Source organism: Hippocampus comes, unplaced genomic scaffold, assembly GCF_001891065.2.
Source record: "Hippocampus comes isolate QL1 unplaced genomic scaffold, H_comes_QL1_v1.1 scaffold104, whole genome shotgun sequence".
Classification (NCBI taxonomy): Eukaryota; Metazoa; Chordata; class Actinopteri; order Syngnathiformes; family Syngnathidae; genus Hippocampus; species Hippocampus comes.
The window spans coordinates 4,441,445-4,464,960 of NW_017806072.1; the positions used below are offsets into that span (position 1 = coordinate 4,441,445).

The 23,516-nt window shown below is 40.3% G+C and overlaps 3 protein-coding genes across 8 annotated transcripts in view; 1 reads left to right on the plus strand and 2 right to left on the minus strand.

Moving 5' to 3' along the window:
- Positions 1–2,519, minus strand: part of LOC109530325 (zinc finger protein 536-like) — a 34,588-nt gene extending 32,069 nt beyond the window's left edge. Inside the window, exon 1 of the mRNA XM_019893939.1 lies at positions 2,487–2,519. Within this exon, the coding sequence (XP_019749498.1) occupies positions 2,487–2,519 (33 nt within the window). The remainder of the gene's footprint in view (positions 1–2,486) is intronic.
- An 8,001-nt stretch (positions 2,520–10,520) lies between these two features.
- uri1 (URI1 prefoldin like chaperone) lies at positions 10,521–19,625 on the minus strand. 3 transcript variants are annotated; one of them, XM_019894228.1, is made up of 11 exons: positions 19,242–19,625; positions 18,110–18,144; positions 14,449–14,527; positions 13,873–14,008; positions 12,618–12,709; positions 12,471–12,534; positions 12,184–12,379; positions 11,917–12,097; positions 11,686–11,837; positions 11,366–11,606; positions 10,521–11,051 (listed from the first exon to the last, which is right to left on the minus strand). In XM_019894228.1, exons 1-11 carry the CDS (start codon positions 19,317–19,319, stop codon positions 10,860–10,862), a joined length of 1,446 nt encoding a protein of 481 aa, XP_019749787.1. In that variant the 5' UTR covers positions 19,320–19,625; the 3' UTR covers positions 10,521–10,859. The 3 variants fall into 3 exon arrangements, with proteins under 3 accessions (XP_019749787.1, XP_019749786.1, XP_019749788.1); XM_019894227.1 differs by having other exon boundaries at positions 11,917–12,124; XM_019894229.1 differs by lacking the exon at positions 19,242–19,625 and adding an exon at positions 18,705–19,211 and having other exon boundaries at positions 11,917–12,124.
- Positions 19,626–21,532: 1,907 nt separating this feature from the next.
- LOC109530488 (protein C19orf12 homolog) lies at positions 21,533–22,908 on the plus strand. 4 transcript variants are annotated; one of them, XM_019894278.1, is made up of 4 exons: positions 21,533–21,678; positions 21,937–21,983; positions 22,206–22,305; positions 22,393–22,908. In XM_019894278.1, exons 1-4 carry the CDS (start codon positions 21,654–21,656, stop codon positions 22,656–22,658), a joined length of 438 nt encoding a protein of 145 aa, XP_019749837.1. In that variant the 5' UTR covers positions 21,533–21,653; the 3' UTR covers positions 22,659–22,908. The 4 variants fall into 4 exon arrangements, with proteins under 4 accessions (XP_019749837.1, XP_019749835.1, XP_019749836.1 ...); XM_019894276.1 differs by having other exon boundaries at positions 21,534–21,678; positions 22,119–22,305; XM_019894277.1 differs by having other exon boundaries at positions 21,535–21,678; positions 22,143–22,305.
- The last annotated feature ends 608 nt before the right edge of the window (positions 22,909–23,516 follow it).

A 23,516-nucleotide genomic window follows, 5' to 3' on the forward strand; every position in this document is an offset into this window, starting at 1 on the left:
AACAGAACATCCACCATTAGGCAACGGGGTACCGACGTAATTAGAAAATGACTTCCTTTGCAATCCTAGCTAAGTAGTTTACACACTGTAATTACAGGGACAAAATCATCTTTTCATCATTCCACTGATTGAGCTCATCAACCCAGTGGGATCTCAGGACTGTGCTCAGGCAACATCTGGGCTAAGAGAATTAGCCCCTGAGTTGAGCAGTCCTTACAAGGTGGCAAGCGACGCACGCCGGACAACACTCCATCCATCCATCCGTTTCCTATGGAGTGTTTGCTGCTCACGGTTACGGGAAAGCCGGAGCCTATCCCGACTAACCGCGAGGGGGGGAAAGACACAAGACCGCACACTCTATTGATTGCCAGTCACGCCAGAATTGCCCATTCGGCCGTGTGAACCGCCGCACTAACATCTGCGGCTTCAAAATGGGCTTCTTTTGGTAAACATGAAACTTTGGAGAGCAAGGTCACCACATAGCGACTATCTCGATATCCCACCTCCAGTGGCATATCAAACTTTGACTCCCCATACTCCAAATTGTCAATAGGAGCACCGGCGCAGCTCGACCTTGGCGCACAACAACTTGCCTTTTCATGAGAATCTCTGTTTATTCTAATTGTGTGTTTGCAGCCTTGACTTTCTAACAAACACGCATAGTGCTGAAGGTGAAGTGCCTTGTCGGCCTGTGTCCTATGTGCAGCGGCTCTGTGTGTTGGCAACAGAGGCAAGTGTTTAATGTGGCAGCTGTTAGCCTCGTGGATTTTCACTAATCACTCTCTCCTGATTACTCTGATGAGTGTATGATGCTCTTAAAAAATCAACCCGCAGTGGAAATAAAAAAAAAAGAAAAAGTAAAATAATTATCATCATCTCCCTAAGTAGTGCAGCTGCACCCGCCTGCAATAATTACAACTAGAACACAAGCGGCTTCTCCCATCACTTACAACCACTTATTATTAGAGGTAACGTTAATTGGTGCGGTGGTGGGCGACAATTCTTCATGGGGTTTGTCGTAAAAAGCCAAACCTTGAAAGTTACAGCACATTAGTGGTCTTCAAGCCAGGGTAGGGTATTAAACATTGCATGCCAGAAGCGCCAATAGACTGAGCCAGGGGGGTTGTAGACGCCCTATCAGTAGCCCCTTGGTTGCAGGGCTGCTTTGCCCTCGCTTCACCCTTCCCCCACTCCGGGTATCTGCCTGGCAGAAACAATTAACATTTTCATAAAAACAATTCCCTGCCTCCAATAGTCCGATGTAATTTGTTTTCCATCTCTGTTCATTAATCATTGTTTAAATCGGTGAGCCATCCCCTCCACTCTGCCATCTGCACTCAGCTGTGTTACAGATATGACACCTTCCGCCTTAATGGGAGCTGACAGCCAGGAGAGGAGGCCTGTGGAAAATAGCTTCCTGCATGTGCACTTCCACCTCACATAGTGCCAGCAGGTGAGAAAGGGGGTATCTAATAGCTTCAGATTAGTTTCAAATATAAACACGTTGCAGCCGACAGCACGCAACACTTAAACCTCTGTGTTTAACACTCGGTGAAAAGATTGCAGCGGTGGAAAGGACTGAAAGAGAAGTCAGCCTAATAACAACGCATTCCACATTTTGCCAAAGTTCTTTAACATTTTTTGCCCCCCTCTCTTCTCAAGTTAAATTAGTGCAGCGTTCCTACAATATGCTATTGTTTTCCTGGAATTGGGAGCAAGGTTATTAATTATTCACTGTTGTGTTCTCATATCATGGGGCTATGCTTTTCACTGTATTGCCTCATAGATCAAATACTTAGGGCCATAGTACTCGGGCGAATTTCACGAGGCAAAATCCTAAAGATATTATTATTATCACAAAGCAGCCATTTGGGAGATTAAGTTTCCTGAAGAGTTAGAGTGGCTAAAAAAGGTTAAGATGCTCTCTGCAATGTTGCCACAGTGCGGGAAAGACAAATAACTTTGTGATTTTAAGCCAAGAGTCTAAACAGCTTAGGCATTTGTTTGGCGAGCAAAAATCCGACTCAGTGAGGTGCCAAAAAGTTCATCTGGCCTGTTGATTTCAGCATGGATTACTGCTATTCAAATCATGTGCCCTGTGTTCAAACAAGTGTGACTGTCAGGGGGGAGAAAGTTGCCAAGCCCGGCTTTTGTCATGTACGCTTATGTGAGTTTACTGCGCCATAATGAGAAAGAGGCTGTGATGATACGCTTTCATGCCCTCCCTCTCCACCCATTTGCCTAATTTCCTCATCACTTTCAAACCGCACACAGTTTTTCGATTTAAAGATCATTTAAAAGAAAAGGGAGCGGGCTTGTAACACTTGTAGCTCCACTTTCAGCACAATAAATTATGTCACATGTGGAAAGCCTTATTTTGGGGGTGGCCACAACTATTCTAACACAGGCAACGGTAGTAGAGTAAATGATGTGCATATTCAAAGCTGAATATTTCATGTTGATTGATCGCACCGACTTCCACCCACCTGCTCCTCCTCCTGTCCCACTGGAGCTGGCATGAGGAGAATTCAGTAATTGAGAGGAGCAGAGCGTGGTCTCCCTTTGCTCATATATGACAGATGGGGCATCATCGCTTCAAAGGAGAGAGCATTTGGAAACAGGAGGAAGGAAGACAAGAGGCTGGGGAGGTGGGGGGGGGTCTTTGAATACGAGGCTGTGCCACCCCATACAGGTGACAAGGGTGGAGACAGAAAGATTGTAAGGCATGTCCCTTAAAAAATTCTATCTATCTCTCTCTCACACACACACACACACACACACACACACACACACACACACACACACACACACACACACATATATGTATATTATTTGTGTCTGAATGTTTTTCTGTACTCCCATAACTTACTTCTTTAAAGCATGTAAAGAGTTCAACTTTACAAAATGATAGGCAGCATAGCATGACTGTAGTTGAAAAAAAAACTGGTCGCATATTAATTATTGTGGGCATCCAAGACTAAACAGCTGTAGAATCCCCCACTAAGATTTGTACATACTTTAAAGTCACGATTCCTTAATAAGGACGTAAAGTCACACACTTTTTAGAAACTAGCAACTTGATGGCGAGTCTTACCTGACTTGGACAGGTGGTGTCAGCTGAAAGGATGGATGGGCGGATGATGAGCACCGGGCGCTTTATCGCTAAAGAAAAGGCGGAAGTCAGAGAGAGAGAGAGAGAGAGAGAGAGAGAGAGATAGAGAGAGAGAGGGAGAGGGGAGACGGAGAGATTTCCCCTAAAATAAAAATAAAATAAAATAATCATAAAGTCTTCACCATGAGGGCGCAGTGCTATCGCATTCTTCGCTCTCCTTGTATTTCCGTCGGAGAACAGGAGGCAATGAAATGTTCCAAATGGACTCGGGATACTTGTGCCCTACGAGCCGTGTGTCTCCCTCATCTGGACGCTGACGTGGAAGTGGAACAGACGTGCGCCGTGCGTAAAAATGTGCGGCGGCGCGTCCACGGCGCCTCATCCATCCCCGCTCTCATGCGTCTCTTTGAATACATAATGGGCTATTATGCGTGTCACATTTGATAAGGCGAAGAGTCGAAATTGGACGCTCTCTGCAAACCTTTGCAGCAAAAGTAGGCGGGATTTTACTTATGCAATTTTGGAGCTGTCAATAATGGAATGAAAAGGTTTTGACTCGATGAGTATTTATAAGCAGCGAATTAAACGCATGCGGGAAAGTGTGTGATTGAATATCAATCTTAAAAACGGAGGATCAGAACACTCAATCTGAACGCGATTAAAATGATTGTGAGTTGACCTGTCTTTATTCGTTAATTGACTCCTTTTTCCTTGGACTGCAAAATATTTTTAATTTGTTTATGATAGTTATTTTTAAACTGACGATAGAGATGGAGTGTAACAAAGTAGAATAACAAATACTTCGTTAATCTACTCAAAAAGATTTTTCAAGTAGGTCAGTATCTATATTTAGCAGCTTCTAGTGTTTAAAAATAATAATTATAGTATCGCAAATAAAATAAATGTAAAACAAACAAACAAACAATAAAACAGACAGCACGATTAAGGTGTTGGTATAACTTTCGGCTTGCCCCATCAGTGTTGCCACAGCAAGTCAATCACATGATTTGTTTTGCATATTAGGCTGTCTGTCCTCCCTGACATACCAACCATTAACCATACATAATTTTTTTTGGGGAGGAGGGGGGGGGGAGTTGACAAATAATTTGTCACTGTACTTGAGTAGATTTTTTCTAGTACTGTATCTATACTTTACTTGAGTTTTTTTTTTTTCTGAAAACTTTTATAGGTGTACTTCAGACATCTGAAACCAAATACTAACTGTTCTCTGACTCGTCCTTACTTTGTCAGGTCACCTTATTACTTTTTAACCTAAGTGAATGATGTAAAAAGATTTAAATTGAAAGTAAAGTCAACCACAGTTGGGATTTCGATTGATGGATGGATGGACAGCTTTGGAGTGTTTGGGATGGTGCTGCGCCTAACTGGGCGTTCAAGCACATCGAGCTGCCGCGGCCTCAACTTATCTGACAATTTGAAAGTAGACTGCGCTTGGCATGAAAACAGATGCACCTCCATTTTTGTGCTAGGCAAGTCAATTTTTGTGTGGCTGTCAATTTGGTAGACCGTACTGCGCATCACTTGGTGTTGCGGCAGACAGAGGGCGTTTTTACTTACACTCCCCAGACGCATTCCCAATTTGATGAGAAAAACTAGACTAAATTGTAGACTACTTAAAGATTGAAATGGTGGCGCAGGTGGTGTGGCACCATTTTGGAAGAATTACTCAAAGCGCTGATAAGATTGGGCACTCTGTGGATGTGTGTGGGAGATGTCATTGAATTTTTAATTTATAAATATGACCACAGCATGGGACGATTTCTCTGAATCATTGTAGAAATCAATTCATTAAACGAATTGTAAGCATTATCAACTTATGGCACAAGTATTGTTGGGGAGGGGGCGTCACACCCAGTCGTAGGTGCAAGGCGGTCTCCAATGGCACACGTCGCATCCACTATATCATCCACAAGGGGAGATCTTGCAGTTTACCCACATAAATGAACATTTCAAAAGACATTGTCATTTACCCAACCCATTGGGTCTATTTCTGTTTCAGCAATGTCAAGTACAGTATCCACTTCAAGCGGCCTGATTTTAATGGAAATGAGGACAGCCACTATGATTGGCCAGGAATGTTCCGTCCCACAAGGGGCGCAAACGCCCAGTTACGCCCAATTTTACCTGTGCAAAATCGAGGAAAATGCCAAAAGAAAGAAAACTCCACCCATGCTCAGAGTTAGACTTTGCTTTGAGCAAGACATGAAAATAGGGCCAATAATGTTGTTGGGAACTTTTTGTTTTGATAATGATTGAACCACCACCAGCTCTTGGGGCGTATAAATGATTTTTTTCCTCTTTTTTTATTTTATTGTCTTTTTTTATGATTATTATTATTATTATCATTATTATTATTATTATTTTAGTACAAGCAACATTTGAGTTCATAAAATGGGGAAACTAATCTGTACAGAGATGTGTTTCTTTTTTTACCTATGTGACAAGTTATGAGAACAAGTACCAGTTTTATATAATTGACTATGACTTTTTTAAGTACATTTCAGAGTCTGGAATTTTACGAAAGTAAAGTATTTGAATCAGTAATTATATTTTTATAAGTTTTTTTTACGCAAGTATGTGCATATGTACTTTTCACCTCTGTTGACTGGATACATGTTTCCTTATGATGACAATGCTTACTTTTCACGGTCAGAAAAGTGTTTAATTATGTTTAAATATTTGCCCTAAGATGGTAATTATAATTCCAATTAAAGAAGAGGCCACAGACCACATATTACGTTTTCTATTAACCCAAGTTTCACAGGCACAAAATAGAATTTTGCACTGCATCATTTTGTGACCCCCATATGTGAAAGAGTAAACTGCTCACAAAATTAGGTAAAGTGAACAATTTAATGAGATCCAATACAAGAGATTCATGCCGCAAAAAAGATAATCCTTTCTTCCAATGTTCATTTTTTATGACATGGTCAGAGATGTATTAGTTTAACAATGCTTATTATTATGCTAGTTATACAGTGGAGTGTAACCGTATTGGATCAGATGGATAAATACTTCTAATATTTTGGTTAGCCTATTTAACGACATGAAATGACTTCAACATTTAGAAACGGCTCTTACTATGATCCAATTTCAATTCTCTATTATTGCAAGGTAAAACCACAAGAGCACACATTGCACACATATGAATCAAAATATCTTTGCAAAGGTATAGTTTACAAAAAAATGTATTTAAGACTCTACCAAAGCTGTGTACGTTCTGATTGTGAGCGAATGATTGAAAGTGAACAGAAACTATTGTGTTTCACACAAGGTGCTTCAGGAGAATCATGACAATATTTTTGGAACTTCTCAACAGATGCAGACAAGATTCAATGTAGAGACATTTTCCGAGAAGGCGGAGGTGAATAGGACACCTGCTCAGGGTTGAAGAAAACCACATCTCCAGAACAGCACTCCATTGGATTCCTGAAGGAAAAAGGAAAGACCATAGAACAACTGGCCAAGAATGGTAGAACTGAAAGCTTAGAACAAAAAATGGGGAAGCATTTTAGTACAAGCAACATTTGAGTTCATAAAATGGGGAAACTAATCTGTACAGAGATGTGTTTCTTTTTTTACCTATGTGACAAGTTATGAGAACAAGTACCAGTTTTATATAATTGACTATGACTTTTTTAAGTACATTTCAGAGTCTGGAATTTTACGAAAGTAAAGTATTTGAATCAGTAATTATATTTTTATAAGTTTTTTTTACGCAAGTATGTGCATATGTACTTTTCACCTCTGTTGACTGGATACATGTTTCCTTATGATGACAATGCTTACTTTTCACGGTCAGAAAAGTGTTTAATTATGTTTAAATATTTGCCCTAAGATGGTAATTATAATTCCAATTAAAGAAGAGGCCACAGACCACATATTACGTTTTCTATTAACCCAAGTTTCACAGGCACAAAATAGAATTTTGCACTGCATCATTTTGTGACCCCCATATGTGAAAGAGTAAACTGCTCACAAAATTAGGTAAAGTGAACAATTTAATGAGATCCAATACAAGAGATTCATGCCGCAAAAAAGATAATCCTTTCTTCCAATGTTCATTTTTTATGACATGGTCAGAGATGTATTAGTTTAACAATGCTTATTATTATGCTAGTTATACAGTGGAGTGTAACCGTATTGGATCAGATGGATAAATACTTCTAATATTTTGGTTAGCCTATTTAACGACATGAAATGACTTCAACATTTAGAAACGGCTCTTACTATGATCCAATTTCAATTCTCTATTATTGCAAGGTAAAACCACAAGAGCACACATTGCACACATATGAATCAAAATATCTTTGCAAAGGTATAGTTTACAAAAAAATGTATTTAAGACTCTACCAAAGCTGTGTACGTTCTGATTGTGAGCGAATGATTGAAAGTGAACAGAAACTATTGTGTTTCACACAAGGTGCTTCAGGAGAATCATGACAATATTTTTGGAACTTCTCAACAGATGCAGACAAGATTCAATGTAGAGACATTTTCCGAGAAGGCGGAGGTGAATAGGACACCTGCTCAGGGTTGAAGAAAACCACATCTCCAGAACAGCACTCCATTGGATTCCTGAAGGAAAAAGGAAAGACCATAGAACAACTGGCCAAGAATGGTAGAACTGAAAGCTTAGAACAAAAAATGGGGAAGCATCCAGACTCTTAAAAGAATAAGGTACCGGTAGTATTATTGATACAGCTCTTGCATTGGATGGCATGAGATGCTCGGTACAAATAACTACTGTACCAACACTATAATACCAAAGAGTAATTTGCAGGCTCGAGAAAGAATGGATGCATGTACAGTTGGAGTTTTCACTTCATTTATTGCGCTGCGCAGCACTAATAGAATTTAGTTCAGATGTTATGTTTTTATTTACAATATTTAAAGAGTTGGATATTAACAAGCTACATCTACTCCAGTGCGTTTCCACAATTTAAGTTTTTGGAAAAATTGTACTTGTCAGAGAAGTTTGAATGCAGCATACTTTTTACTTTTATGTGAGTGTTTTTGTTCAGAACAAACTCTACTTTTATTCCATTATATTAAGACACAGTCTGCTTGCGACTCGTATTTTTATCTGCGGGCATTTATTATTGCTTGCATGATATATTTAGGTTTGTCAGAAAGACTTGTTTCACATGACTCTGTTTCAACAATCCAAAGGAACTCCGAGTGATGTTTTACACCATTTGACTAATCAACTGGAACGAGACAGTCACGTGACTGCACACAGCCACCACACAACTCCACACAGAAGCAACATTTTCAAAGTGACTTATGTACAGAGACACACTTAGGTTACAGAGAGGCCGTAGCTCACTCGCAACCCGACTTTTGATGAGTGGAAGAGAAAGTGAGTGGTTGGATTATGAAAAAGAACAGCCATGTTATGCACAGCCATTTGCGTCATCTTAAAATGTCAGAATTTCAGCTGACAAGAATTCCACTTGGCACTTGAGAAACATACAAGAGGCTGTCTTGGTCTGCGTTTGCAAAATGTAATGCTCTGTTAAATAAAACCAGCAGGTCAACCACAGCACATTAATGCTAATTTCAGTTCATCTGACACACTCAGACCCATGTGAGCACTTTGTTCCTAATGTAGAGAGTAGGGATGGGTGTAATTGACATTTTAACGATAATACTACTTTTAGTGATACTGCTTTAACGGTATTCCGATCAGTACTTTTTTTTTGGGGGGGGGGAGAAAGACAAACAAAATTATAAAAACTAACACTTCTTTATTTTATATATATATGACAAGTGTGGGACAACCCCTGTAGAAATAAATTAATCGAAAAAATTTTAATCATCATCATCTTGAAAATATTTTAATAGCACCCCCAGCCCCTCCGACTGCGCGGCACAACTATTGAGGGTTGATATAGAAGTTGGTCACCAGATTTTTCACTTAATACTATGACCCAAGAGTTATATAATTCAAAAACAGTGCTTGAGTGCAAATTTTGGCTACTGGACCCACCTCTGACTGTGTATCAGAATAGCCGGTGCAAAGATAATACATAATACATAAAACATAATTGTTAATTTAGGCGAAATTGAGTATTTGCATTCACTTTGAGCGTAGATTGCTGCAAAGCTCTTATATCACCCCGAATCTTTGGACAATTGTTCACCTAAGCATGTTCTCCACTTTCACCCGAGGCTAATGGTGGAAAACGCAAAAATTCCTTTACAGGCTCTATGTGTGAATTCTGGAGTTATGCAACCCTTTCACGTTAAATACTATTTGGTATCACAAGCTAAAATAAGCAGATTCAGTGTCCTTGACATTTGCAAGTTTGGATCTCCCCCCTCAGGCCCAAGCACCTGTCTGGATAACAATACCTGTTTGAATCCATAATCACACAACATTTAAAATCCCCCCCCCCCCACCCTAATCCCTGAAATGTAGATTTTGTGCGTTTCATCCCAGTTTATGTGCTCATTTTCTTTGAAAAGTAGTTCTGCTCTGTTTGAGCATACACCTTCGAAGATTAACCTACATTAAGACCATTGATCTGTGTCTCACCGGTACAACGTTAGCATGTTAAGCATTGCCTAATCTGTCTCATGCTACCTGGATTTTCATATTGGTGAAATAATCCAGACGAAGGAAAATAAGGGCCGAGTCACCGAAGGATCTGTTTAAAAGCTTCTTATCAGAGACCTGCACTCCCACGGTTAAACTAAAAAGGGCAATGATATAGCCTTTCAAGCTCACAAGCTACGGATTTAATCAAAGCAGCTTGGGATAAAATGAAGTTTGGTGGTTTGTGCGCGAGTTCAAATGCATGTCCGAAAACAATACAAATTGAGTCCGCACCCGGGTCATGTCTGAAGAATGATCCACCTCAAAATCATTCGAAGATGTTTGAAGACATGCGAGCGTCATGGAGTGATCACAAATACCGGCTAGTTACACAACGTTGAACCGTTAAACTTAAAAGGATTAAACAACAATGTGGATTACACCAATTTGGAATTGTGAAACTTAAATCTTAGAAATAACGACAATAACAAGAGATCATGAGTCTTTACTTTTCCTAGTCATATGATCCTCAAAACTGGAGTCATTTTTTTTCTGGCTTGTTTTAGGGAGACAGTTACAAACTACGCCTAAATCGTGCACTGTTGTCACTGTTTCTCGATGATGTTTATCTTCATATAAACACTAGCTTTGAGCTAACATTTCTCACATGTAGAGTTTGACTGCTGTTTTATTGCGGTAGTAGTGAAGACATGCGAAAACAATAACGACAATGTGCTCCATAGGTCGGTGGGAATAACATCAATTGGGTTCCTGACAAATGCCCACAAAGGGTCATCTGCAAAGAACAACCCAACTGAACGATAATTTCTTGAAGGCAAAAATATGTTGTCATCAAATTCATTTATTTTCTTTTCCCATTCATCTTTTCTGCCTAGACACAAAGCTAATCATAAACCAACACATTCATTAAGCAGGTCGAGAGCAGGAGAAAGGTGAGCTATCGCTGGGACATGATTTGTAATACGTGGGCCAAAGGCGAAGTTTACAGTCCAACAAAACAATCAACAGCCAAAAGAAAAACCTCATGACAAGTATGGAAGACGGACTCACCAATTAAAAATGTTGATTAACCTTTATACTAACAGAAGCCCACATCTGTTTAGAGGGGGATTGAATGACGTGAGAGTGCATAAAGAAGTGTGAGAAATGCTTTGTACAGACAGGTCATTTCTGCTGCATCCGGGCAGCTTTGAACTTCGACACCCGTTTTACAGGCTGCTGAGGAGCTTCCACGTCAGGCACAGCTACCTCCTCCAGTTTCCGCTCCATGATGGTTGGCAACGCCGGAGGACTGATTGTGAGAAAGGGAACAGCCAAGGGCATCGAGTCCTTTTCCACCACTGTACCCGAGAAGGCCTGGACAACAAAGACAGAAGTATAAACGTTGCAAATTGCCTGTTGATTTGATGCACCGATTTCACATTTTCAACACTCAAAGAGCAGCAGAACATTCGAAGAGCCGTTGTTCAACTTAAAATTGTCCAAAGACTTTGAATGCAGCCTCTCAACAGTAATTATTCTCAGACTTCTGCAGTACTTCATGAAAGCAACACTTCAAGCCAGAACAGAATGTGGTATTTCAAAAGGTGTGGAAGCAAGACTAAGGTACTACAGCAAAGTTTAAGAATCACCAAATCAGTAATCTAAAAACACAGCCAGGTCTCCTTCACCTCAAACTTTCCTGCAGGATGCGATGGCATTCCCTTGGTGCTATCCTCCTCCGTAAGGCTGTCGCTGTTGTCGCTGGGTGTGCTCTCATCATGGCTGAAGCTACGGCCCATCATCCGCCGCTCGTCCATGTCTGCTGCGCTGCCCTCGCTTGTGTCACTGCACACGCTGTTCTCGCGGCTCCGTGACTTCAGAATGGACTTTTTAGGTACAGGCTCTCCATTCCTCACATCCACAAACAACCTGATGGGAAATATACTTATATGAACTCCATATGTTCACGTAACTGTGCTAAATGTCGTTCTGGAGATGATGGTTCAACCTGTAGATGTCTGCAGGTGTTTGGATTTTGTGAACTTCGTGATGAGCGTGGCCGTTTTGGTGACCGTTTTTCTTTTTACGCTTTGAATGTTCCTTCAGTTCTTTCCGTTCGCTGAACTTGAGAGTGGTGTTTTTACTTGTGTTGATCCTCACCTAAAGCAAAGCAGGATTTGGATTTAGCCTGAAGCCTGGGAACACATTTCCAAAACAACGGTCCAGTTATCACACTGACCTTCTTGGGCTCAACTGTGTGGGAGAAATAAATGGTCGGTAGACTGTGGTCCTCCTCGTCGTCTTCTTTCATTTCTCCACTGGGGGGCGCATTGATGTGGGATTTCACAAAAAGTCCATTAGATGCAGTGGGGGAGTCCGTGTCGTTCCGATCCTCCGAGGAAGATGATGAAGTGTCCTCACTGCCAATGTCCGCACTATCACTCAAGCTAAAGAAACAAACTGCAATGAATGACCTGAAAGTGAAACAACAGGCGCGCTAACATACCTGTCCTGCTCATTTTGTAGTTCCTCGATTTTCTCAAGTTCATCCAGTCGAGCCCACAACTCCTCCTGCGTCATGAAACTCTTTGTGCTTCCGTTTTGTTGGGCGTCTTCTCCGCTGCCTTCATTTTCCTCTTCCAAATCCAACACAGTTTCCAGTTTGGGCTTGGAATTTGGCCTGTGAGCCACTCGACGCTTTCCTGAATGAAGTATTTTTAAAACATTTTTAAATTTCAATGTGATATGATTTTGCGTGGGATTCACCAGGGTGCTGGCAAACAAAAATGATACCTTTTGTGACAGTGGCATCATTCTTTCCAATCACCTCTCTAATGTCAACATAGTCCCCCTTTTCCTAAAAGGAAAGCAGAGTCCGTAAATGCATTGTGTTTCAGGGAAGTTTTGATACCGTGTTGATTTTAACGTTATGCAACGTACCGTGACCATATTTTCCCAGTCCTTCACCATTCCTACTCTGGTTTCAAAGTTTGTCATTGTCTTGGACAGACCGCAAAGTTCATTCTTGACATCTGCAACAAAAGGTTTGGAGATATTAAAATTCACATTCCGGTTGATAGTGGCAGACGGATGAAAAGTTATGTGTACACATGGCTGTGGGGAGGAGAATTAAACTAAACATTTAACAGAATGATTGAAATGTTTAAAATGCTCTGCAAGTGGAGAGGGGAAATCATGACACTAAACAGTACAAAATATCCTCTGGCCCGAATACCACTCCGGATCATTAAATCTTCACAACAATTAAGCCCTTTTACAAAACGCAAGCAGAGAGCCCTTGTTTCCATGGCAATGCGGAGCCCCTTCAGTGTGTGCATCAAGTGGAAGTGAGAAAAGGTCAAACACAGAAGGCCTGACAAGTCCATCGCTGTCTGACACATTTCAGCTCACTATGTTTGCATTGCACCACTTAACTCTGTAATAGCAGGGCAAGCAGGGGCAGATTTGGGGATAAATTGGGATGAGAAGGTGGGGTACAGATGCCTCATGATGGACTGAGGCAGGACATTTCTGCTTCACTAAACACTCCCAAAATATTCTCATCAAATATTGTCACACGCACCCCATTCACATTGTCATTCTCTATTTCACACAGACAAAGAAGGTTGTGGTATGAATTGGAATCACAGCAACTTCGTGCATGATAAAAGCTTCATGTTACGCACCACCAAAAAAGATTTAAAATAGAGCTGCAAGTAGCAATACTCTGGCCCTTGCACCACTTTTGTCTTCATGGTGACTCCTCAAAATTATCATCAAGCCTTGACAGCACAATCAACACAGACATGAAAAACGCGAAGAAGCTTCACCGTTTCAAGCAGAATCCTGGTTTCTGACTGAGGTTCATTTGCATCCACACAAAGCTATCATTAGTTTAGTGTATATACAATATGCGCTCTTTTAGTTTGTTTGTGTTCAATGAGTTTTGTGTGTGTGTGTGTGTGTGTGTGTGTGTGTGTGTGTGTGTGTGTGTGTGTGTGTGTAAAACGGGTAATTGCCTAATTACAGATTGGGAAACACTGCCACAAATAATTCCCCTTTACTTTGGGCAGCAGTACTACTGTGATTGATGTAACATCGCCCTCTGCTGGGTGCAGAGTATTTTTTTTAGACACAAACATGTGCCAACGTCTTTGCACAGTGGGTGCGTCACAAGATTTATAAGGAGACTCACACTTCATCCTATGGTCGACAATTTTCTCAGCCTGCTTGGCGGAGCACTTTGCAAACCAGTTGTCACCAAGTAGCACGGTGACCTCATTAGAGTGCACCAGTTTCCCAGGCATGAAGGCCATAGGGCCAAACGGCACCTGCCCAGAACAACAAGAGATGGAAAGACAAAAGATGACATGAGAACACATGAGACAGGACAGAGCAAAAAGCAAGCCAGATTTCTGTGAATGTATTTATTTTTGTGTGTGTGCAGGCGTGCGCACACGCACTCCGCTCTTCTTGGTTTACAGTGCATTTGGAAAGTATTAACAGTGCATTTCTTTTTCCACATTTTGTTGTGTTACTGCATTCTTACAAAATGTAACAAAACACTTATTCCTATAAATTAGCAAGACTTAACAGCAAAACTATGTTTCACTTTGTCAGTGCTGTGTAGGATGGCATATGTAGACTTTTAACCAAAATGATAACAAGGAGAGTAATGTATTTTGCACTAAGGCTGCAACATCAGAAAACGTAGAAACTCTGTGGACACTTCGTATATTCACTATATATTTTTATAGAGCCTCACACTTACCATGATGTCATAAGACAGTCTATCTGGAAGAGTTTTGAGGCGTTCTTTCAGGGCATCATAATCACCTGAGACCTTTTCCCTATAGATTCACAGACACAGAAGTACTGTAATAGGTTGTGCAAGAGAAAAGGTACCCACATTGTTTTAGCGCAGAACAACGTGGGGGTGGGGGGGTCATGTACAACAGTACAGTGCTCAAGTGGACACACGGGATCACTGTAATTGTTTGTTTGTTTGTTTGTAATGCATTTAAATTAGGAGGTAACAGTTCAAGTTTTCTCAGTACGGCTTCTACTCTGATGACTTCACAAGGTGAAAGCTAAAAAAAAAATAAAAAAAAAAAGAAAACCTTGAGTACTTAACACCAATGCGCACATAAATAAACCGCAGCTTACAATTGTTATTCTAAAACTTTTTCCATGGGCCATATTCAGCCCACTCCATTCCTTAATCCAGCTCACCAATGATTTCCTTTTTTAAGCACCCCATTATATTTCTTACATTAATTATTCTGCCCCCTGCTAAAATTTGTTAATTAAAATGTACCGATCCACTTCTCCAATGAAATCATGGTTCTTATAATTAGATTTCTAATAAATTTATATCAAAATAAAGTACGTGAACAATTTTTGACTAAAAATTTGGATAATCAAGTATGATTCAATGAATTGTAATATAATGAGAAAATAAAATTGAATCATTTTAACAAAAACGAATTACATTTACACATTTTAACACCATTTTAACTTCCATTTTTAAAATCACATAAACGAATGACCTGGACCTTCTGTCCATTATAAAAATCTAACTTAGCCTTTGGGCACAAATGTTTGCCCATCACTGATTAAACTCAACTGGCTTATGTTGTGGAATTTGGGCAGTTTAGGCAATTGGAAGAGGGCACAAATAAAGTCTGGCCTGAAACTTCGCAACAGGCTCAATATAGTATCCATCTACTCTACATAAAGCCGAATAACGGCTGCCCCAAATTGTCGCCATTGAGCAAGACTGCGAGAGAGACAGAGAAGTTTGGTGCAGGATTGTTTGGAACTAAAGACAATGATATTTATCATGACAGATGTAATGCCACCGCCACATATACCTACAATGGAGACAGATGAACAATGAACAGAGTAAAGTACTCCAGGCTCACAGAGTTAGTATTCTGGCAATGGCGACACCTTTGGGGGAGGTTTTCAGCTGTCACAAAGCTACTTTCAAATACTCATGTTTTATCAATGAGAATGAGTAGCCTGAAGTTAACTATTTATTTATTTATGTATTTATTTTTACAGTGCCTCATTACAGTTCCCCTGTGTATTTGAATGTGAAGATACTGTGTATATTAAAAGAACAAAAATCGGGGGCGGGAGGTTCAATCATTCAATTATTGTACGCATTCCAGACAACACAATTTCCTATTTAAATATTGATTTTCATAGTGGGGAAAATGTTCTAATAGTTTCTGAAATTTAAAATATATACTGTAAATATACACATAAATAAAACTGTAACCCATCCATCCATCTATCTTGAGGGAGTAGGAGGGGTACACGCTGAACTAATCGCCTGCCAATCGCCGGGCAAACATAGCCGAACAACCATTCACACTCACAGTCAAATCAATGGACAATTTAGAGCAGGGGTGCCGAACCTTTTTTCACCGAAGATCTACTTTTTCAAGCAACCAACTTCCCGTGATCGACCCATGACTGCATGGCCACGCATACACACATGCACACACGCATGCCATGATAAGCAGCAGCCAAAACGGCCCTTAACATGAAACAGAAAAATAAAGTAGATACAATAGCTTGTGAGGTTGTGAAAAGTAAATCAGTAGTAAATCAATAGCAGAAACCTGACGCGGAGGCATGGGACCCACTTTTGCAGCAAGTGCAGAAATTATCATACGTACGTACGTGTACTGCTTTTCCTGGCACTCCAGATTCCCATTCTTTGTCAGTGCCATTGGTGAATTGTACATGAAATAAAATTTGAATGCTAATAATCATAATAATAATAGGGCGGCTTGGTGCTCAATTGGTTAGCACACCGGCCTCACAGTGCAGAGGTGCAGGGTTCGATTCCGGCTCCGGCCATCCTGTGTGGAGTTTGCAGGTTCTCTCCATGCCTGCGTGGGTTTTCACCGGGTACTCTGGTTTCCTCCCACATTCCAAAAACATGCAAGGCAGGTTAATGGAACACTCTAAATTGTCCCTAGGTGTGCGTGTGCTCACGCACTCTGATCGCAAGCTGAAACGGCTGACTGCTGACCGCTAACAACTTCCGGTGATGGAGATCATTCACCACCGTCGGTTAAAGGTGACCTGCTTTTTAATTTTTTAATACCTTTTTTTTTTTGTGAAACTGATGGGATGCTTAGGGTGCAGTGTGCACTAATACAAGCATATCTAGTATTAATAACACGCACAGACACACACAAATTTTTTTCACCCATTTCCCCCTACAACCCTTGTGATCGACTTGGGCCCAGTCCGTGGGCTACCGGTCGATCATGATCGACGTATTGGGCATGCCTGATTTAGAGTGTTCACTGCCATCTTACAGTGTCCAGTACGTCAAATGCGTTTACACTAATGAAATTAGACTGCAATGAAGACTCAATCAGTAACGGTTCACTCACAGGTATTTGTACTTCATCTCCCCCTCCTTGTCTAACACCCACTCCCTATCATCTGTTCATGAAGGGAACTCTCAAGTGTGCAAGATATTATTAATGACATCTGGATTCCAGGATTCCACTGCTTTGTTACAGTTGCAACAGCTTACAGAACAGAGGCATAGTAAATTGATTATATACCTGTGATCACGCTGGTCAACATGCTCTCTAAATTAATACAGAGTTGCAAACAGGGGGTTATACACCTGATGGTATTATTCATTAAAAATTGTTCCTTGCGCCAAAATAGAGAGGTGTTATGCTAGCCAATCAGAGCTGTCAATTCTTACTTAGGAATTGGTGGCTGATTTAACCTCTCCAAGCACTTTGAATGCATTACAACACAATATGAAACTCTTATTTTCAGTTAGCGGCCCGGTGGTCGACTGGTTAGGTCTCATGGTGCAGTGCATGGTTCAATTCCAACTCCGGCCTTCCTGTGTGGAGTTTGCATGTTCTCCCCGTGCCTGCATGTTTTTTTTTCTGGGTACTCCGGTTTCCTCCCACATTCCAAAATCATGTGTGGCAGGTTAATGGAACACTCTAAATTGTCCCTAGGTGTGAGTGTGAGCGTGAATGGTTTGTTGTCTATGTGTGCCCTGCGATTGGCTGCAAACCAGTTCAGGGTGTCCCCCACCTCCTGCCTGAAGACAGCTGGGATAGGCTCCAGCACGCCTCGTGACCCTTGTGAGGATAAGCGGATCAGAGAAAGAATGGATGGATGGATCTAGTCAGTTAAAAAGCAATGCTCGCTTTGTACCCCCCCACACACCTTCAAACTGGTTGAAACTCATTTAAATTAAGAATCTACATTTAAGTTTCTGATCCAGAAAATTGTTTCAAACGTTTCTCCTTATTTTATCTCTTCACTCTGTGTTTGTTAATTCACCTGGATGTATGTTCTACTGTATAATGAAGTCTCCAGCGTGTCAACAACACAGAATTTCTCAGCGCTACCCTTTAAATAGTGATACTTACCAATGCTGAATTCGACGTTCGCAGTCCTTCACCACCTGTTATTACAGGGACATGAATTCACAACATATGATGATGGGCAAGTATAAATGCTGAAATGTAAAATGTACTGTATTTCAGGAAAATGGACACTTCTATTTTTTTTGTTGACTGATATTGTGAAACAACAAGCAATTCATACATTGGGAAATTTGTAATACTAGTCCATGACTCACAACTGGGATCCACAGCCAGAATATATTTTTAAAAATAAATATTTCAAAAATACACTCAACATAAGGTACACCTAAGGTACAATTCAGCACAAGAGCAATTTAAATTCTGGGAGGCACACATACTCTATCTTTATGAAGAACGTAAAGACAGTCATTTTGCTCTTGAACGCCTGTTTGTACAACAATGGGCTATACTAACGCGTTTCGCGATTTAGTTGTCATGGAGTAGTATTGTGACCAAAAACAAAAACACGCACACAGAGATCGTCAATTAGGTGGTCATTTTATGACGCAATACAAACAAAATCAGGAAGTGGTAAAAAAATGTTACTGTTCATGTCAATGACAATACTAGTATCACAGCTATCAGTAAAACTTCCTACAGTATCTTGGAAAATCCTCTTGTTTGTAGTTCCATGTGCCTTTACTGTGTGCTGTGACTTCTAAAAGTCGAGTAGAGCGGCGAGGTTAGGGGCGCGTTTGCATGCAAAACACTTACACGCTACGTTAGCCTGCTTAGCTAATTCGCCAACTCCTTCACTTTCGTTTACCCACGGCAAACATGTAAAGGTTAAACTGGCAGCCTTGCATCGACTTAATTACACGTCATGCTTATATGAAACGAAACGTGAATCTTTTTGATTTTCTTTTTGGATAAAACGACCAAGACGGTGACTTGTGAGCTCAAGTGGTTTTACAAAGTAGATTCTGGAAAATTAAACGTCGTGGGTACAAGATTGACGTGACATGCTGGTGACACTGGTTTACCATGTGATCTGTTTATTGCACAACAGAAATAAGGTTGGCCCAAACGTGGTCCAAAAACGCCCCCCTGGTCCACCGCGTGGTCAGCAGCCGGGGTTCGACTAGACGCCCCTTTAATACCATCGTACATGCTTTTTGTCATGCTGATTAGTTACCTTTTCGTGTTCCTCTCGGAGCCTGGTAACTCCGCCGGGGTCCTCCATGTTGATTTCACTCTTTTCGTTCTTTATCATCTCAAGGGCAGAGCAATATTTTGGGGTAGTTTTGGTGAGCAAGAAACAAAGCTCAAATGTTGTTGTGAGTCCTAAAGAAGTGTTTATGAGTGCAGCAAGAGCCTCTTCTCGGACCCACTTTAGTCGAAGTCATCAACGTGTCAGCGGCAATGATCCACACTTTTGGAAGCAATAACATCTCACACTCCAATTTCAGGATCCCCGCATCCTTCCCCTCCAAAAATGCAAAGACAAAATGCCCAGTAAAAATGATTTCCTCTTCGACCTCTCCACTCTCCACCAGACTACGAAATGGCACTGAATGGGCTGGAGTTAAAGCAAAACATCCTGTTTGATTTGCGAGTTCTTTTCAGAATAAATTATAAGTGAACTGAAAACAAGATGATATGGATGACTGCCTCGCAAGCTTGTCACCCAAAACAATATCTGAAACAAATATAAAATCAATTCACCATAAATTCAAATTATTTTGCTAGCACTGGAGTGTGAAACACGTTGTAACTTTCAGGGTAGTACTGAAGCTTTTATTTTGAAGAAACGTTTTCGTTTCCTGTCATGCCATGGAGTTTAGCTCACTAATTGTCAGTGCATTGTGGCAAATCTGCTCTGCGACGTAAACAATGTTCTCGACAAGAATCAGTTTAAATCATTTTAATTTAATTTGTCACACAACAATGGATATCTAGCTGTTCTTTATTTGCACAATCATCGTATTACAAACCTCATTCTCGACACCCGCCCCCTCCAACTCACTCGCCTCAAATATATCGGTTGGACTGTCAGCTACAGATTTAAGTTCCCCAAAACTATCCTTTATATCTTATCGATGTCCTTAAAATAAACGCGATAAGGAAGAGTATTTGTGAAAATCATTTTCCCCTTAACAGAACTCTGCTCAAGACGAGGAAGTCGTTGTTTGTTATTGTTACGAGAGGAAATGTTGGTGACATACAACGGTGGGCATCGTCATAGCATAGCGAGCCAACGCTGAAGTGGTTGATCTAATTAAACATTGTGTTTCTGCTATGAGATAGATTACTGAATCACGCATGATGATGAACATTTTGAGTCATAAATAGGTGTGTTTTGCCTTATTTTTATTTCTTCCTCCTGACTTCGATGGTTTAATTTCGCCCCCGCCCCCCATTTCTTGTCTGTACTTCTCTTATTTTCAGCTCTTTTTTTCCTCGACGTATAATTTTGCCTCATGATAAAAAAAAAATGCAAACATGACAGGATTCTTATAGGACTTTTTCACTTGTTTCCGAAATTGACATGGTAAACTGTTTTACTCATTTCTGTCAAACCTTTATAGCACAGGTGCCAAACTCAAGGTCCCCACGGCCAGATCTGGCTCGCCACATCATTTTATGTGACCTGCAAAGGCAAATCGTCTGCATGTACTTTACTGAAAAAACTTCACAATACTAGAAATGTAATTTATTTTGAATAGGTGGTTCCTTAAGAGCTCTTAAAATCTGGCAAAAAAAAAAAAATACAATACTTAAAATACACACACGTACTAACGTAGTTATATATTTTTTCTTTGATGATCCATTTTTGTGGTTGTTATTTTGTATAGTGTTATTGCGCTGCTACTGCTATTGTTCTGTTTTTGCACTTTAAAAGAAAAAAAAAACATTTTTTTACTTACATGTACTACTGTATTTATGTTTTACATGAATGTTTGAAATTCATTGCTCTTAGGCCTTAGACTCACTGATGATTTGATTGTGCTCTTCTGGAATTTTCTTTTTTTATGCTGAGAGCCGCAATGAAAATAAGGTCTCTGGCTTTATTGGGTTTTTATCATCGGCGATCAATCAATCAATCAATCAATCAATCAATCAATCAATCAATCAATCAATCAATCAATCTTTTCTTTTGTTTGTTTTGGAGTGATTACGTGTTTTTTCACTTTAAAATTGTTTATCAGAAATAAGTTAAAAGCTTAAAGTATTAAAGGTTTAAGTGTAAAAAGTTTGATTTTGTGGTACATTTTTTGTAGCACTATGTAGCCCGAATAAATAAAGATATATTTTTTTTATCATAAACGTAAAAAAAATTGCGCTTATTTTGTATTAGTATGCATAATTTTACGTTGGTTTTGAAATACATTCATTTAAGTCACAACAAATGTGAAGAAGAAGGAGGAGGTCTAAGAGCCGAAAGTGCCGAGCCGGTTCTCTCAAAAGAGCCGGAATTTCTCAGCATCCACGCCACGTGACCATCTACTTCCGTTTCTCCTCTGGACGTCTACGTCGAATGACGGTGTTTCTGCCAAACATAGGACCTTTAATTTAAAACGAAACAACACAAATCCAACCGATCATAATGAAGAATTCCCAATACAGACAAGGTACAGTGGCCAATATGTATAAATTTTTTCAGGGAGTTCTTTTTTTCTTTTTGCATTTGTTTGTATTGCGTGCTGAAATATTGTTTATGTTATTGCCTTTTAAAAGGTAAAATAGTAATTGCATCCATTATTCACAGGGTGTTGCACTAATGTATCTAGAACCTGACTCCAGTTTAACATTGTTGTAGTCATGTAATGTTTTTGGTTTTATTTAAACTACAGCGTATTTACATGAGTTTATTTTTCTTTTTTTTCCAGACTGTCCATCCTCCGTCAAACCTCTTTCTGACCAATTACATTTTCCAGTAAGGATCCCCGGAATGTTAAAAAGATACAATATTGTTAATCCCAAAAGTGAAATGATCAATGACTATAAATGTGATGTTGTGAAGCTAAATGGCATTATTTAGCACACATTTCAAAGTAGATAAGAGTAGCAGCTTTGCATCATTTCCAAAATACAGAGAATGTGTCATCGGCTTGAAGATATCATGAAGCTCTGCTGTGAGTTATCTGCTGATAAACAGATCCAGACCACAGTCAAGGGCTCTGGTAAAGGGGCAGCAACAGCTGGAGGCCTGGCCTTTGCTGGAGGCTTGGTTGGGGGTCCTCTTGGTATTGCAGTCGGTATGCTACACATTACATTACTTATTGAAATGAGTAACGTTGCACAATCCCATACTCAACAATATTTTAAAACTTGTCTCTTTTCAGGTGGTGCTATTGGAGGCCTTCTTGGCTGTTGGCTGACCAGCGGTCAGTTCAAACCTCTTCCTCAGGTCATTATGGAGCTCAGTCCTCAGCAGCAGCAGAAGCTATACGCCGATCTGGTTGCCATCCTTGGGGATATTCAGTGGACCGACGTGGTGCAGCTAACTGGTCTTGTCATGAGCAACATCAGTCTGAAGCAGCAGCTCACGGCAGCGCTTCTTGGATTTGTTACTAAGGAACTCCAAGCAAATGTGCACTATGTGGACTAGTGCGTGTAAGCGCACAGGCTCCACGCCCTGACTTTTGGTAAGGACATGATTTAGTGTGTGCCCGAGCAGACTGCTAAGTGCTTTCCAGAAACAACAGTAGGATACACTGACTTATACTGAGAACATATTTATTTGTGTGTAATCCATTGTGCCATTGTTTGTTTGTTTTTTTTTGTTGTTGTTGTTGGGAGCACACATCCCATCAACACCAAAATTATCCTCTTGTGAAGTCACCTCCTTTACCTGGGAATGATACTTGTGTGACCAGGATATGAATAATGTATTGTTCATGTTTATTCTGAACTGTTTTCACGACTGTGATTGAAGCTGCAATTCAGTGAAGATCTACAATGATCCCTCGCTATTTCGCGGTTTGTTTAACACGGCTTCAGTGCATCGCGCATACATGGCAATTTTCCGCGGATTCGCGGAAATCCGCCGTTTTATTTCTTAAATTGATCATTTTTGTGAATCGTCTAAATCCGTTGAGAAAATTTTAGGGGCGGTCAGGTACCTTATCGTCGAGTTTTCACGAGCTCTCCCGAACAGTCTCTCCGTTTTCCGTTTGTAAACAGCCCTGCGATTGGACGTGTATGAAAGCTTCAACTAATCAGATCACTGAAGGCATTATTTGTTGCGGAAGTCTTAGCTCGATTATAAACGGCCCAGCGATTGGTTAACTACAAGCGATTGGACCAATCAAATTGCATGTAACATATTGCTTTACCTGATTCATGGCGGCCTGTTCGTCTCGCAAATTCATTGTTCTGGGATCGTTTTGAGCGGAATTATGAAAATTTTGACGAAAGATCAGGAGTCTTTAATCCTAGAAATTGACTCAAATGTCAAGAATAAATT

Bases quoted from the DNA above. Each gene is read 5' to 3' on its own strand.
- uri1 (XM_019894227.1), bottom strand. From the start codon at position 19,319: ATGATAAAGAACGAAAAGAGTGAAATCAACATGGAGGACCCCGGCGGA. The intron at 14,009-14,448 runs GTAAGTGTGAGG...TGTTCTGGGCAG, and splicing joins GACTGTCTTATGACATCATG to GTGCCGTTTGGCCCTATGGC. The intron at 12,535-12,617 runs GTACGTTGCATA...CTTTCCTTTTAG, and splicing joins ACTGGGAAAATATGGTCACG to GAAAAGGGGGACTATGTTGA.
- LOC109530488 (XM_019894276.1), top strand. From the start codon at position 21,654: ATGAAGAATTCCCAATACAGACAAG. The intron at 21,679-21,936 runs GTACAGTGGCCA...TTTTTTTTCCAG, and splicing joins GAATTCCCAATACAGACAAG to ACTGTCCATCCTCCGTCAAA. The intron at 21,984-22,118 runs GTAAGGATCCCC...TAAGAGTAGCAG, and splicing joins CTGACCAATTACATTTTCCA to CTTTGCATCATTTCCAAAAT.